This window comes from Impatiens glandulifera, chromosome 3 (genome assembly GCF_907164915.1).
Source record: "Impatiens glandulifera chromosome 3, dImpGla2.1, whole genome shotgun sequence".
Classification (NCBI taxonomy): Eukaryota; Viridiplantae; Streptophyta; class Magnoliopsida; order Ericales; family Balsaminaceae; genus Impatiens; species Impatiens glandulifera.
The window spans coordinates 22,937,426-22,954,155 of NC_061864.1; the positions used below are offsets into that span (position 1 = coordinate 22,937,426).

Consider the following 16,730-nt stretch of genomic DNA (forward strand, 5'->3'; position numbering starts at 1 on the left):
TATTTCTATCGCAAACGAAATACATTCATGCCATTCTTACACGTGATGATATTGTTTTTAAACTAAACACTTTTTGTGATTGATCTAGATAATAATTTTTGAATCCATAGTTTAAAAAATTGTTATAAATATAATATTATAAATGAACAATTATAATAAAATTTTAGTACTAAATCACCAACCAAACACACTCAAAAATTATGATTTCAAAAAAGTCCACTAATCCAATCCAAGATAATAAAAAAATGAAGGAAAACAAATTGAAGCCCATTAATTTGAAAAAGCCCATTTTTCACTTCTCCTTCTCTCTTTGTCTCTTTCATTTCCTAAAATTTCCAGCAGCAGCCTCCATTGTCAAGACATAACCTGTCTCTCTTCTCTATCGCGATTCGCGATCACACCTAATCGTAACGCCACAGTATCATCATCCCCAAGTGTTCTAATGGAGGCCGCCGCTAATTTATCCTGCCGCCGTCTATCATTCTCTACTCCCATACTTCATCATAACCGTCTAGCATTCTCTACGCCCATGCCATCTATCTCATACAGACCTTCACCCCCACCTTCACTAGCTCTCAAGTCACCATCAATGTCCGTCCAAGCATCTTCTTCATCGCTCAACCATGAAAACCCCAAACCCCAAAACCCTATTTCGCCTTCTATCATAAAATCCGCATTTGTAGCTACCGCTACTGTAATCGCAGCCGCGACTGTCTTCTTTGCTCGTTTTAACCTCAAGTACGCCGTCGCCGCACCTTTCTCACAAGTAGAAACCGCGGAAAAAGAAGAGGTTTCCGAAGAAGATGAAGAAAGAGAGATGGCGATTGAAGAACATTTGAACGCGAACCCTAACGACGTACAAGCTCTCCGCGATTTAGTGGAAACGAAGGTGAAGAATAAAAAGATCGAAGAAGCAATCGTAATCGTGAAAAGATTAATCGAAATGCAGCCTGGTGAACAGGAATGGATTATGCTGAAAGCCCAATTGCATTGTTACAATGAAGAATTCGAATTAGCTGAAAAGGAATTCAATGAGATAGTATCAAAAGACCCAATTCAAGCAGAGGCTTTTCATGGATTGGTAATGATAGCATCTCAATTGGAATCTGGTGATAAGTTAAACGAGATAGAACAAAGAGCAATGAAAGCGATGGAGATTTGCAAGAAAGAAAACAAGAATGAGGAATTAGTAGATTTCAAGCTTCTAATTGCTCAAATTCGTGTAATTGGTGGAGATTATGATGGTGCATTGAATCTGTATGAAGAAATTTCTAAAGATGATCCAAGAGACTTCAGACCATATTTGTGTAGAGGGATTATATTTACTCTTTTGAGGAAGAATGATGAAGCTGAGAAACAGTTTGAGAAATATAGGAGATTGGTTCCTCAAGGTCATCCATATACAGAGTATTTTGATAACAATATGATGGCGACAAAGCTCTTTGCACAGAAGGTTGAAAATGAGGTTAGAAGAAGCTGATGAGATCAAAGAAGGTTCTTTGCTTGTTTTCTTTTGTTTATCTTATGGTCTGTGCTTGATTTTGGTCAGATAATAATATTAGGGTTAAGATATTTATGAACAAATGTTCTTCATGATGAGGATATACACATATTTTCTTTTCTGGTGAAGAATTAGGTTTATGTTCTTGCCTATTCATGCTTACTTTCTGCTGGTTGAGAGATCTTACCCTAATATGCATAGTCTAAACTATAATCTGCAAACAGATTCTCAGTGTGCCAAGAACACCATTTAATTAAAGGTATAACTTTAAGGATGATAGGCATTGTACATACTATAATTTAGTATGAAATATCTCTCAATACATCATTTTGTTGAAATTCTTTGGATATATTTATTTGTTTGAATTTACACCCATAACATCTAAACTATTTTAAATGTTATAACATGTTAATTTTTTGAAAATAAGCTCATATTTATCCTATATGTAGCATATCTATTTTTATTTTTTTTAAGTCCTGCTGGCAAATGTCTTATCTCCGTCTTAAATGAATTCTTCAACTCCATTCTCAATCGACAACAACGATGTTGTAGACTAAGACGAGGTTGTTGCAGACCCGCTGATTCAAGACATTGTGTGTTTTTGTTGTATTTCATTATTTGTTATACTATAATGGTCGAAACATTGTGTGTTTTGTTGTATTTCATTATTCGTTATACTATAAGAGTCGAAACATATCTTATCTTAATTGAGAAAATAGATTTTAAATTAGGTTGAAGTTGATGTATACAAAAGATTTAGCATCAATTTCAACTTAGCTCAAAATTCATTTTTTGGATGGAATCATTGTAAATTTCAACTCTTATAGTGTAATGAAATAGTAAAATACAACTAAACCCATCTACAATGAGAAATTGATGTGTATTTTCAACATTAATGAACATACATAAAGTAGTAATATGTTTTAGTTAGTATTAATGTTCAAGTAGTAAATAAAGTAGAAATTGATGTTTATATGATTAAGGAGTAAATAAATGTGTATAAAGTATTATACCTAACCTAAGGTCCTAAAGTAGTAATATGCTTTGATTAGTATTAATGTCAATTTATGTTAAAAGTTGGCAACAATAAACAAGTAAACACATACAAAATAACAGACATGAATTGAAATCAGCAATAAAATCTTCTATATATTTTTCTAAAGATTAATAGATAGTCTTCAGTCTAATTTCATTACTATTCCTTTTTTCTCAAGAAAGTATAGTACATTTTTACAAAGCCTCCATAGTGCAAAAAATGCCAAATAACTAGAGCACCCATTTTGCCATCAGTCTTAGAACACAAAATAAAAAGTAGAAGAACAAAGAACACTATTTTCCCGCACAAGTAATCTTCACTAACAATCAATCTCAGGCATCGGCATTTTCCAAAAATTCCACGAATTAAAATCTTCCTGCAAATACAATAATTTATACCCATTTCAACAACAGCCCGAGTTTCCAAACACAAATTATATTCCCAAAATAAATTGTCACCTGCTCAACCATTGTAGGAGGAAACATGTCATTCACGAGCGTGTGGAGAGAAGTGTATGTCTTCACGTCAATTCTGTGTTGACTTATCGCCACCTCACCCTATACAAGTAATCGCTACCTCATCATTTACCATATTCAGATCGTAACAGAGAAAAGGCAAAAACTAAAATTGAACATTACCTTTGGGTTAATAATGAAGATTTTTCCCTTAGGAATACCGATTTTCCTGTAGCTGAGTTCATCTGTGTCTCTATTGCCAAAACCCGCATAGAATGGATTGTAATCAGGTGGAAACAAAGCCTTTATGTCCTGTACAACCACAGGTTATCCAGAAATGAGATCGTGGGGACAATTAAGAGAAAGATATTTTAAAAATTGGTTAATTTTGACCTCTAGGCATGCTATCTTGAATTCATGTGGCGCTCTTCTTATCACTGTCATAAGCCAAACAATGGAAACAGTTGTTGTCAAACCAAAAATCTAATTACATTAAAATGTACAAAAACTTATAATATGTCTATCATGTCTGGATATGGATCCAAATGAGATAACGATTAGAAACAGAGACATGTTAAAAAATGTATCGATTGTTTCTCATGTAAATGCAGATCCAGACAAAATAACATATCATGCTTACCTTCTCGGTACAATGAAGGAAATAAACCATCGGGAGATATTACGACAGGTCCACTAGGTAAGGCGTTACCATCCTACAGCCATTTCAATGTATAGATATATATTAAGCCATAAACTCTTAACTTCTGGATGGAAGGAAAAAATAAGTACAATAAAAAAAATTACTTGTTTGAGATTAAGCAGAAAACTTCTAGTTAGATAAGCCTGGACTATAGCACGAGCACTCAAGAACAAGAGCTGATACCCATTCTCCTGAAAAATATTTTAAGTTCAACTTCAACACTTCATTGAAATAATTCTCAAAAAATGAAGAGACCAACCTTAATTGCAGAGAATAACCGAGCAACTCCAGATTGCGACCAATCTTTTCCAACTAAGGGCATAACTTGTCCAAGAACATCGGACCTGTTCAAACCAAAGCATAATAATTGTAAATGAAAACACTGTAACAAATTCCCCCCCCCCCCCCCCAAAAAAAAAATGTCAAGTTCTTTCTTACTTGGTAATTGTTCCGTCAACATCTGAGATAACAATCCGAGCATTCCATTTCCACAAGTACATATGAGCATCGACCTATCGATAATAGATAAACCGATATGACTAATTTTCTAGACATTCAAGAGATTTAGTCCATTTAGAAACAATTTTCTTTTAAATTTGAGTTTAGATGAGAAAAGTTTACTAAAGTGAATATATATCTGGTTAAGTTATGTTTCAAAATATTATCACATTTAAATTTACATCCATGCAAGATATTTGACAAAAAAAAATAAAGTGTCTTAAATAAATAATCACGGTTTCTCATCTAAACTCAAACCAAAATCTAAAAAATGTGATGTTGCCCATTTGGAAACATGAGAAATCGTGCATAAATTTATGAATCTGAGTCTATCTAAGTTTAGTTTCCAAGGAAATTGTGGATGTTTTCTCAACTAGATCCAAATCCATACTCAAATCAATAAAGTGTTTTCAAATGGGCATCATTCACATACTTGTGAGTGATGGGCCCTAACTAAGTTTTGTTTCCAAACGTGATCTCATTTAAATCCACACCAGATGAGATACTTCACAAAAAAATCCAAAGAAAATGTAGTCGAATCCAGACTCAAATCAATAAAGTGTTTACAAATAGAATAATTCCGGGGATATCTAACAGTTTACTATGACATCACTCACATACCTGTGAGTGAGTGATGTGTCCTAGCTAAGTTTTGTTTCCACACCAGATGAGACACTTCAGAAAAAAGTCCAAGGAAAATGGTAATGTTTCTCATCTATATTCAAATCAATATAGTGTTTCCAAATGGGATAATTCTGGGGATCTCTAATAGTTTAGAATGACATCTCTCACAAAAAAATCTTAGTGAGGTGTCCTAACTAAGTTTTGTTTCCAAATGTGAGTCCACACCAGATGAGATCCTTCACAAAAAATCCAAAGAAAATGTAAACGGTTTCTCAATCATATGCCTATGAGTAATGACCCTAACAAAGTTTTGTTTCTAAACATGATTTCATTTGGATCCACACCATATGAGATACTTCACCCAAAAAAAATTGTTTCCAAAGGGACGTTTTCTCATCTAAATCTAAATTCAGACTCAGATCGATAAAGTGTTTCGAAATGGGCAATAACGAAATCCCTCACATACCTGTTGCAACCCGAAAACCCTGGTAGAGAAGCTGAAACTAATCATATTTTGCCCATCTTTCAGATTTAGCGATGTTATTTGTTCGGTAGTAGGTACATTTGTCCTGACTAGTTGCTTATGAGAGGAAACACTGCCTCCTCCATTCGACACTAAAGCTCGCTCAGGTGATTGGCTCTGAACAGATTCAGTGTCAACAAAAACGTCATCACTCGACGAACTACTCGGAGTGTGCTCGAGCGTTTTCACCCTTCGGAAAGGAATAGGCCACAGCCTCCATCTACGGCTAGGAGTTGTCGGAGTAAGTTCAGAACCATCGACAGCCGTCGATTTCGGCGTATCTACGCTGTCGACTTGTATAGCGTCTTTGGGATCGAGGGGCAGCTTAACATCGTATGCGACAATTCCCAGAACTATCGGTGCAGCTTTTTCCCACGTCAAATATCTGTTTTTGAATTTGATCACTAAATTCTCGTTCTTGACAAGTGTTGCTGACGAGAGTCTAAATTCATCCTCGGATATAAGATGGTTTTTAAATACTTCTTCGGCTGATGTCAAACCCATCCCGGCTTGAAGTAAATTACCACATAGAGAGATTTCAATCCCTGCAAATTGTAACATCAAAATCATCCCCTTTCCCGAATGAAGAAAGAAAGATAATTTAAGCCATAAGAAACACAAATTAGTTTTTCAGACTGCACAACTTATCTTTGAAATATGTCCATTTCATAAGTGTTTCTAAAAACCACTTAATTCTTTATATTCAACTCAAATTATGCTAGGATATACTTTCCCTAAGTTAGTTAACATTTTATCAAATGAACTTACATATTCCCTACTTGAAATTCAGATATTTTCATTTGGTTTGTTTTTCTAGACACTCATCTAATTCAACACTTAAAATTTAGTATTCAATATTCATTCAATACTTAATTTTCAGTTTTATCAAACACACAGGTTTACTTTTGAAACCAAACCAAGAAAGGTTAGAACTCCGTCTTTTCCACAAAATATAATACAAGAGATTAAAAGACTTTTCCATAAAAACAGGAAATAAATGAAAAGATATCTTGGTTCATTTTTCAAACCTTCCGAGGAAGAAGCTAGAGGCGATTCCTTTGTCTCGTTTTTTTCGGGTTCTTCGTCAGTCAGAGAGGATAGCGGTTGGTCTACGCTCCCCATTTCATCTTCAACAGCTTGTAGTGAACTGTCTTTTTTGTCTTCGATCTCGAGAGGGGGGACTATCTCATCCGACAAATCCAACTTTGGGAGCTCTAAACAACTTTGGAACACATCCTTCTTCGTCTCATCAATTTCTCCTCTGGGTTCGGCATCATGGACATCATTTTCTTGATCTACTTCACAAAATTCTTTACTATCTTGATCTACTTCACAAACTTCTTTACTATCTTGATCTACTTCACGAACTTCTTTACTATCTTCAGCCAAGTACTCCACATTCCATGTATCTTTATCATTACTGAATTCAGCATTATCTTCACAAAACTCAGCTCTTTTACCTGGACCGAGATGAAACTGTGGAGTATCGAGTTCAACATCGTCTCCAGTCAGTTCAGAATTAGAGATCGGTGCTGTCAAAATATGACCATCTACACTAACTAAAACCACTTCAGAACTTGAACTCTGTGTATCAAGATAATTTTCAACACCATCTACATTATTATCATCTGGGAATTCATAAAAACACCTGCTCCCATCAGATTCAGTCTCCAAAGAATTATTCTCATCCTGTAATTGAATATCACCATTGTCTGAAACACTAGATTCCAATTTCTCAATACTAATATTCTCGCTAATTATCCCATCCTTGTCAATATCTTCACCAAATGTATCAGGTTCTTTCAAGATCCCAACTGTGGTTCCACTTTCACCAGATTCAACCTCTCTAATGAAATATGCTTCCCCTGAATTATCAAGATACATGTGGAAATTCGCCTCAACGCCATTAACAGTTATCTTGACCATCTTTTCAGCCCCTTTAAGAACACCCTGGAATTTCCCAAATCGGACATACCAGGGCGTGCTTCTAAATGATCCATCTTGTTGCTGAACAGCAATTATATCAACAGCACCTCCAAAAGGATGAAAAGGGGTGGCAACTGAATATACCCCTTGTGATATCAAACTCCCAACTTTACCCACAACATTCATCTGGTTAACCCACTAAAAGAAAACCCTAACTCTGTTCTTAGAATTTAATTAATGCAATATCAGAGCTACACGCAATGAATTACTCAAATAACTTCAATCTGCATGCAAGATCGATTAATAGACTAAATTAGATGAGAATTGGAAGCATATTAATCGTTTAACAAAGGAATCACCGTTAAAGAAATCAGAATTTGTAACATTGTCGGCGGCGGAGAAAACAATGAGAAGATTTTCAACTTACCCAAGTCAAAATTGTCAAAGGTCGGTCTTGAGAGACGATCGTGAACGAAGACAGAGCAATCTATCCAAGTCTCCACCTTCCCTTTCCTTTATGGAACCGCAAGAACGAATATTCGTCTTCTTGGACAATAAAAATTAATAAAATTAAAAGGAAAATATGTAAATGGTTGATCGATTGACTGATTTGAGATGGGTTGAGTTTTCTTCAATGTCTTCCTTCTTCTTCTTCTTCTCTCTAAAAGTTGAAGATTTCTTGATCTGTGTGATTCAGGGTTTTGAGTTCTACGTGGAGAAGAAGGATAAACAGAAGAAAATAAATTGAAAAAATTGAAAAAAGGGTTTTGATGAATGGTTGGCGCAAGATCAAACAGTCAATTCAATTTCTTGAATTTTACCTTGAATAAATAGTTATATCCTTTGAACAAACAGAGAATATCTATTTACATTTCTGACCCTCGTGTCTCTGAATCATTGCAGCAACAGACCTGTTCTCACCGGTTTTATTGGTATTTTTGTCTTAAAATAAAGTAAATTTTGTCTTAAATATAATTTTTTTAAAAGAAAAATTATGGAAAGTCAGAGAAAAAATATTAACAAGAAAATTATAATGTGTTTCTTGAATTATATTTTCAAGACTCAACATTCTGATATTTTTTATCATTATTTTTATATATATCACATTATTAATTCTAAAAAAATTGAGACCTAATTTTATTTATGACAATTTGACCATATAAATTTATAAAAATTATTATTATTATTATTACTAGATTTATTAATAATTTAACTAAAAACTATTTAAATAACATTTAAAATATCAGAAATATTTATAATTATAAAAATAAAATAAAAAATGAATCTATTTTTGGCACAATAATTAAAAAGTGGATGAGCAAGAGAACCAATATAAAATTTGAGACCTTTTTATATCACACAAAATGAAATAATGATTTTCTTTTATGTAAAATAATTTAATTTATATTCACATAATAACCAATTTATAATTATAATCATATTAGATAGTTTATTGACAAAAGTTTGGAGTTTTGACTAAATAACTTTGCCCAACGTTTATAAGTCGCGTTTGGGCGTTTGCATAATAAACTATTACAGTAACTTTGTGTAATAAATTCACGTAAAAAATTATAATTAAACACATTTTTGCGTTTAAACTCAATTTTCTCTCTACCTCTCTCATCAGCGTTTAAGCTTATAATTTCAGCGTTTTCTCTCTCATCACTTTTAAATATTTTTTTATTTATTCTCTCTTGTTTATTTTATTCCTTTCTATTTATTTTATTTATTCTCTATCATTTATTTAATTTCTTTCTAATTATTTTATTCATTCTTTTTCATCAATTCTATCTATTTTTAATATTTTATATATTTATATAAAATTATTATAATAATAAAACATATATTTAAATATATTTTTATTTATTATTTTAATATATATCTTAATATATAAAATAATTAAACAAAATATGAAATATAAATACATTATAATTTTTTTAATTAATAATTATAATTTTGAAAATTAAACTACTCTTAACTAATCTAAAAGTATTGTTTAGAAATAAAATAAATCAAATCGGATAGAAAGAGGGTAAGAGTACCCTAAAATGAATTGATAATCGAAAAATTATACAAGTGAAAAGGAGTGTGAATGTGTGAAAAAATATACAATAATAACATTTTTTTTAGTATGATCAACTTATATTACCATCTAATGATAAATACATACATAAATGAATAATCTAAATATTTAAAAAAAAATTGAAAATAGAAATGGAAACAAAAAAAAGTATTTTTTTAATTAATAATTATAATTTTGAAAATCAAACTACTCTTAACTAATCTAAAAGTATTGTTTAGAAATAAAATAAATCAAATCGGATAGAAAAGGGTAAGAGTATCTTAAAATGAATTAATTGAAAAATTATATCAGTGAAAAGTAAAAAGGGGGTGTGAATGTGTGAAAAAATATACAATAATAATGTTTTTTTGGAAGTATAATCAACTTATATTACCGTCTAATGATAAATACATACATAAATGAATAATCTAAATATTTTAAAAAAATTGAAAATAGAAATGGAAACAAAAAAAAGTATTTTTTTATGAACACTGCATAAATCTCCCACGTTAAATTAAATTTAAAAAATATATATTAATAAAATCTTATAAAAATTAATATATATATATATATATATATATAATATGAATGAAGAAATTGATCTTCATATTATTAAATATTTATATATATTTTATATCATATTAAATATATTTAAAATTATATATTTATAAAAATTAATATACTCATATTATTTATTTTAAAATATATTATTTTTTAATTTAAGTCATTTATTAATATTTAAAATTATATATTAACAAAAAAAATATAAAAATTAATATATTAATATAATTTATTTTCAAATATATTATTTTTTAATTTAAACTATTTATTAATATTTAAAATTAAATTAATATATATATATATATAATATTCATTATTAAATAATATTATAAATATAAAATAAATAAGTCGAGCATATAAACGGAATCAAACCTATCCTAAATGAAACCTACCTAAACTTAATGAATAAATAAGCTGAAATCATATCAAACATACCTACGAATAAATTGGAGTCAATGAGCTGAGAATATGCTGAATAAGTTGAAGTTAATAAGCTGAGAATAAACCGAATGAAACTAACTCTTACTCTTGTATAGTGATAATTTTATAGAATTGTTGTTTTAATCTTCTTTATGATAAAATATCTAATTTGTTTTTCAAATATAATTATATCATCATATAACCATTTTCTTTTATAAATTTCTCAAAATCAATTAATATTTTATCTTTGGAATATGTAAACAACTAGGTGGTGAGGTGTCTAGAGTTGGGTATTGATAGGCTTCTATTCAATTTTTATTTTGTTAATTTGCTTTCAACTTTTTTTAGAGAGATATATCTAGTTTATTATTAAAATTAATAAAAATAATTTTATTTTTGTATATATTAACTTAAAAAATGATAAATTGAATTCGCCACATCTTTTTTAATGATAATTAAATTACGAGTTGTTTGAGTTAAATTAGGGACGATTCAAGAATTTGGGGTGAAATTAAAAAAAAAAAAGTTTGAGATAAACTTAAAAAAATTAAAATAAGAATAAAATAAGAGAATAAATAAAAATTTTGTAATTTTTAAACAAATTAGATAAAAATTAATAAATTAAGTTAAAAAAAAAAAAAAAAAATTAAAGAATAATGTTACATTTTTAATATATATATATATATATATTTTGTTGGGATGTGCTAAATAGATTTTAGTTAAACTGGGAAAATTTTTGTACAATACACACGGATAAAAATATAAATAAATAAAAATTATTAATAATAATAATATATTAAAGGTTTAAAATTCTTAATAACTCACTAATAATATATTAAAATAAAAAAAATAGAACGCTCTCATTCTACATTTTATTCATTTCAGTAAAACAACTTATCTTCTCACTTATTTCATCACATATTTTTTTCGAATCAAATTTGGTGTTAAATTTAAAATATAAAATGTTATTAGCATAGTTGGTTAAAGGGTTATACTTGTTTTTGTTAAGTTATAAGTTAAAAACATACATATAATATTTTTAATTTTATTTTTAACCGTTTTAAATTTATAGGCGGGTAAACCTACAATCCGACCAAAGTATCAATTTACTCTCACATATATATCCAAATTAACCACAAGTCTCGACCCGACAATCCGGACACTTTAAAAATTAAGCATCGTTATAAATATATATATATATATATATTAGTTAGTTAAAAATTTGAACTTGTATTGTTAAAATGTCTCGGGTTTATCAAATTTGGCGTTGAATTTAAAATATAAAGTGTGATTAGTTTAGTTGGTTAAAGGGTTGTACTTATTTTTGTTAGGTTGTAAGTTCAAAACATACCTATAGCATTTTTAATTTTATTTTTAACCGTTTTAAATTTATGAGTGTGTCAACCCACAATTCGAACAAAATATCTATTTACTCTCACATATATATTCAAATTAACCACAACTCTCGACCCGGCAATCCAAACACTTTAAAAATTAAGCATCATTTTATATATATATATATATTAGTTAGTTAAAAAGTTAAATTTATATTGTTAAAATGTCTCGCGTTCATCAAATTAAATGTTAAATTTAAAATATAAAATGTTAATATCCTAGTTGGTTAAAAGATTGTACTTGTTTTATTAGGTTGCAAGTTCAAAACATACATATAACATTTTTAATTTTATTTTTTAACCGTTTTAAGTTTATGGGCGGGTCAACACACAATCCAACCAAAGTATTCATTTACTCTCACATATATATCCAAATTAACCACAAGTCTCGACCCGACAATCCGAATACTTTAAAAAGTAAGCATCATTATATATATATATATTAGTTAGTTAAAAAGTTGAATTTATATTGTTAAAATGTCCCGCGTTCATCAAATTTGTAGTTGAATTTAAAATATAAAGTGTTATTAGTCTAGTTGGTTAAAGAGTTGTAATTGTTTTGTTATGTTGCAAGTTTGAAACATACATATAACATTTTTAATTTTTTTTAACCGTTTTAAGTTTATGGACGGGTTCAACCCACAATCCAACTCAAATATCCATTTACTCTCACATATAAAGTATATCCAAATTATGCACAACTCTTGACTCGCCAATCTGGACACTTTAAAAATTAAGTATCATTATACATTTTGTTAGGTTGTAAATTCGAAACATACATATATCATTTTTAATTTTATTTTTTAACTATTTAAATTTATGGGCGGATCAACTCACAATCCGACCAAAGTATCAATTATTCTTACATATATATCCAAATTAACCATAGCTCTCGACTCAACAACCCGGACACTTTAAAAATTAAGCATCATTATATATATATATATATATAGATTAGTTAGTTAAAAAATTAAACTTATATTATTAAAATGTCCCACGTTAATCAAATTTGGTGTTTAATTTAAAATATAAAGTGTTATTAGTTTAGTTGATTAAAAGATTGTATTTGTTTTGTTAGGGTGCAAGTTCAAAACATACGTATAACATTTTTATTTTATTTTTAACTATTTTAAGTTTATGGGCGGATCAACCCATAGTCCGACCCAAATATCCATTTATTCTCACATATATATCTAAATTAACCACAGTTCTCGACACGACAATCCGGATACTTTAAAAATATATGTTAGGATCTAGGTCGCCGCTGGTGGACCGGGGGTTGGACTGGTTAGCGGTTCTCACTCGTAGGGTGGTGGTTAATCCGGTTAGAGATTAACACCGGAGTTTCAATACTACACAACCTGTCACAAACCCTTGAACTAGGTTCAAGCGCGGAAGAGGTTTGCTTTCAGGTTGAAGCGGTACGCTTGTATGATAGGCACGATCGGTTTCGGATGATGGAGATTTGGAGATGGTGCGTCGGTTTCGGTAATCTGGATATTCGGTATGGTTAAGTTAGTCGGTTTGGAGCGGTGTAGTTAAGTTAGTTGGTCAGATGATGAAGCCGGCAGAAAGTAAATAACACAACAGATTTTATGGATGTTCGGAGATAAAACTCCTACGTCACCCCTTCCTCTCGAAACCGCGAGAAGGATATTCACTAAGGAATACAAATACAGGTCGATCGAGACTTATTCTCTGCTCGATAACACTCTTACAATTTACACCGAAATTGTAGAACACACTTCAACTTTCAACACTTAGGCTTTCTAGAATAGCACACTGTTATTACTTGTAGTAAATGCTCTTAGCTCTCGTTATCCCAATGTATGTCCCCTGATGTCCCGCATTTACTCTTCTGCAACTGCCTCCTTTTATAGGTGAAATATGCCAACGGTCATATTTCACTACCTTGAATTTGATTGGCTGATCAGAGGTGCAGTGATTCAGTGTCTCAGACCTGCGGTCGTCTCCTCAGACCTGGTGTCCTGTCTCAGACCTGCCGGTCTGTAAAGCAAACCTGCCGGGTTTGTCTTTTACTTGATGTAGGCACTGTCTGTTTGGACAGTTGTCTGTACTTTGAGGATTTCCTTTCTGGCTTATCCCGAAGTAGAAGGATCCGGTAGTACTGTTTTCTGCAGCCTACAGTCTTTCCTCAGACTTGCATGGATATGGAAGTATTCAGTCTGTTCCTTTGGTATCATTCTCAACAGATACCCGAAATGTCTTCTTGTACTGGTCGGCCGCTTGACTTGGCCGAATGTCTTTTGGTAGTGAAGTAACCGGACTTCTTCCGGTTATTCTTGTCTTGTGGATGATCGGCTGTTTGATGGTTCCGGTTTTGAGCTTTGGCCGATTCTTCCTTTGTGCGGTCACGTTCCGAATACTCTTGATCGGTTTGGTAGCTTGACCGGTTCGGTTTCTTCAGTTTGTTCTTTTGTTCATCCAGTCCGGTTCCTTATTCCTGCATGGAAGGTTTGTTTAAGTTAGGTTTGTTTGAACCGGTCTGAATTTATCTAACAATTTCTCCCTTTTTGATTATTTTTTTTAAAATTATCAAAATCATGTAAGTTTGCAACCGTAGGCCGGTTGTTTTGTTTGGCCGGTTTTTGAAAAAGACTTAGAAAATTTTCGAAAATTTTTGAGAGAGAAGTTTTGGAAGAGTCTTTATCTTTTATCTAACAATTTCTCCCTTTTTGATTATTTTATTTAAAATTATCAAAACTAAGTAGAAATGCAAAATAAGGCCGGATTCAAAAATAACTTTATATATATTTATAGATGACCGGAAAAGACAAAGCATAAATACTAAGGCAAGTAAGAAAAGGAAGGATAGTCCCTATTCAGAATCTGTGAAGTCATAGGCACTCTTCTTTTTCGTCGGTTGCGGTTGCCTGGTCTGTTGGGAGGATCGTTGTCTTTTCGATCGGGACCGCAGTTGTTCCTCGACTTCGTCCTCGACTAGGTCTTCTTGCTGCGAAGTACCCGTAGTGACCGGTTCGGAGATTTCATTGAGCATCTCGACTATCCGAACTTTCTTAGGAGCCACCCTCTTTCTTTTTGTCGGTGCTGAAGCGGAGGCGGCCGCCTTCTTCTTCTTCTCGTTTGCCTTTGCAAATTCGGCCAGGTTCCGCTTTTGCTCTTCCAATCGTGCGACATCCTCCGCAGCCTGACTGGCCACTTTCTCGGCATACCCTGGGTATAAGGCCTCGGCTCTTCTTATTCTTTCGGCTTCCAAATCTGCTTCGGTCAGTTGAGACGATCGCGGCGCCCCTTTATTCTTGCTAGCTTCGGCGTCCAGCGCATCCTGGACCCTTTTAGCCACTAGAGCATCAGCCTCTATAGCCGCGGCATCTGCGTTCTCCTTAGCCTTTAGAATTTCGGCCATCTGTTCGGTAAGTGCCTTTACTTCGGTCACGAGATCTTCATTTTTCTTTTCCAGTACCGAGACCCGGTCGATTGTTGCGTCCACCCGTTCGAAATCCTTCTTTAAGTTGGAGGTCACATCCTCCAGAGTGGCGGTTCGCTGAGCACATTTTTCGCGCTCACCGGCCTCTTCCCACAGTCCGGTGCTGAGTTCTGCTAGGCGTGCTTGATGTTGATCCAGAAGCTGTTTTGTCACATCGGTGAACTTCAGGGCCGAATCAAATATGTTGTTGCATCTATCCTTGAACGGTTGAAACTTGGACACGTCGTAGTCTTGAACGCGGTCATCGATCCGCTCTGATAAGGATGCGTCAAGCTGCTGAAGTCGGTCCTCAACCCGCTCCGAAACTGATGCTTCAAACTTTTGAAGTCGGTCATCAATCCATTCTTTAGGAGGGACTGAAGCGGTGACTTCCGGTGGTGGAGGAGGCGTTGATTGCTCGGTGGGGTCAGGATCGACTCTTTCATTGAGATTTAACGGTGCATCCTCTTCATTTGGAGGTTCTAATTGTGCCGCATCCTCTAAGTTCGATACCCCAACTTCTAAGTTTGGAACCTCAACTCCCAATGTTGGTATCGGTTCCTCAGCTTCCAATATCGGTTCCTCATCCTCCCTTGGAGGTGTTTGACAGTTAACTGGAAATTCTTCGATTACCGGAGCAGTATAGACCGGTACTTGCTTTTGGTTGCATATTGCTTCTAGCCGTTCTATTTCTTGACGTATCTCCAGTTTGCCTTTTGCAAGCTTTTCTAACACCCGCGGTGCTATGGTGCACACCGATCCGCCCTCGTTATATTCTTCCGTAATTTTCCGAATGCGCCTTTTTAGTTTCCGAAGATGGCTTCTCGGTATCAGGAGACAAGTTCGGCATTGTACCTCCTGAATTGTATTAGATTTTGTGAGGCGTAAGATCATGTCCTCTACTTCCTCCAATCTGGCGATGCAATCCTGTTGCGGGAAGCTCGGTAGGATATCTTTATATTTTGTACTGAACCGGTGCTCATGCCACTCCAAATATAGATCTATAACGTCCTCGTCTCGCTTGTTGATGCCCTGAAAGATTTTCTGGGCTAATCTTTCGGCCTCGGCCTCGTCGGCATCTTCCTTGTTGTGGCCTTCATCATTGGTTCCTTCATCAACCCCGTCTTCACCCTCGGTGGTCTCAGGATTAGCGCTTTGTTCGGCATCGTTCGGACTCCGAGCCGAATGATCGTCGTCATTGACCGTTCTATCATCGGTCCTCTCCGTGTCGGTTTCCTCAGGGGCCCACTCCTCATCTTCTGTTTGTTGTGGTGGGTCCACGAAGGTTATCTTTTCTTTCCTCTTTCCTCCGGTCTTTGCCTTTGCCGGGGCATCTTTCTTTGCGGCTTTCTTCTTTCGGCCACCTGTGGAACTAGAGGCCGGTTGCGTTCTTGGAAGAAATTGCCTCGATCTAATGAGGCAACGTTTTGCTAACGCAACACCGGGACCGACGTTGAGTTTCAAGTGGATGAAGATCTTACCGAGGGGCACGGCATATCCCCATGACCGGGTTGAATCCGGTTTCACCATGTCCATGAGGTTGCCGAACACTGATCTTGCCCAGTTAACCTCTTTTCCTTCC

The 16,730-nt window shown here is 33.4% G+C and overlaps 2 protein-coding genes across 2 annotated transcripts; one reads left to right on the plus strand and one right to left on the minus strand.

Annotated features, from left to right (window-relative positions):
* Positions 1-327: 327 nt before the first annotated feature.
* LOC124932767 (protein SLOW GREEN 1, chloroplastic-like) lies at positions 328-1,629 on the plus strand. Its single transcript, XM_047473447.1, has one exon. It carries the CDS (start codon positions 443-445, stop codon positions 1,478-1,480), a length of 1,038 nt encoding a protein of 345 aa, XP_047329403.1. The 5' UTR covers positions 328-442; the 3' UTR covers positions 1,481-1,629.
* Positions 1,630-2,654: 1,025 nt separating this feature from the next.
* LOC124929414 (phosphatidate phosphatase PAH1-like) lies at positions 2,655-7,985 on the minus strand. Its single transcript, XM_047469769.1, has 11 exons — positions 7,691-7,985; positions 6,366-7,547; positions 5,281-5,882; positions 4,131-4,204; positions 3,952-4,036; positions 3,797-3,883; positions 3,633-3,705; positions 3,386-3,429; positions 3,176-3,304; positions 2,996-3,094; positions 2,655-2,913 (listed from the first exon to the last, which is right to left on the minus strand). Exons 2-11 carry the CDS (start codon positions 7,447-7,449, stop codon positions 2,857-2,859), a joined length of 2,334 nt encoding a protein of 777 aa, XP_047325725.1. The 5' UTR covers positions 7,450-7,547; positions 7,691-7,985; the 3' UTR covers positions 2,655-2,856.
* Between the last annotated feature and the right edge of the window lie 8,745 nt (positions 7,986-16,730).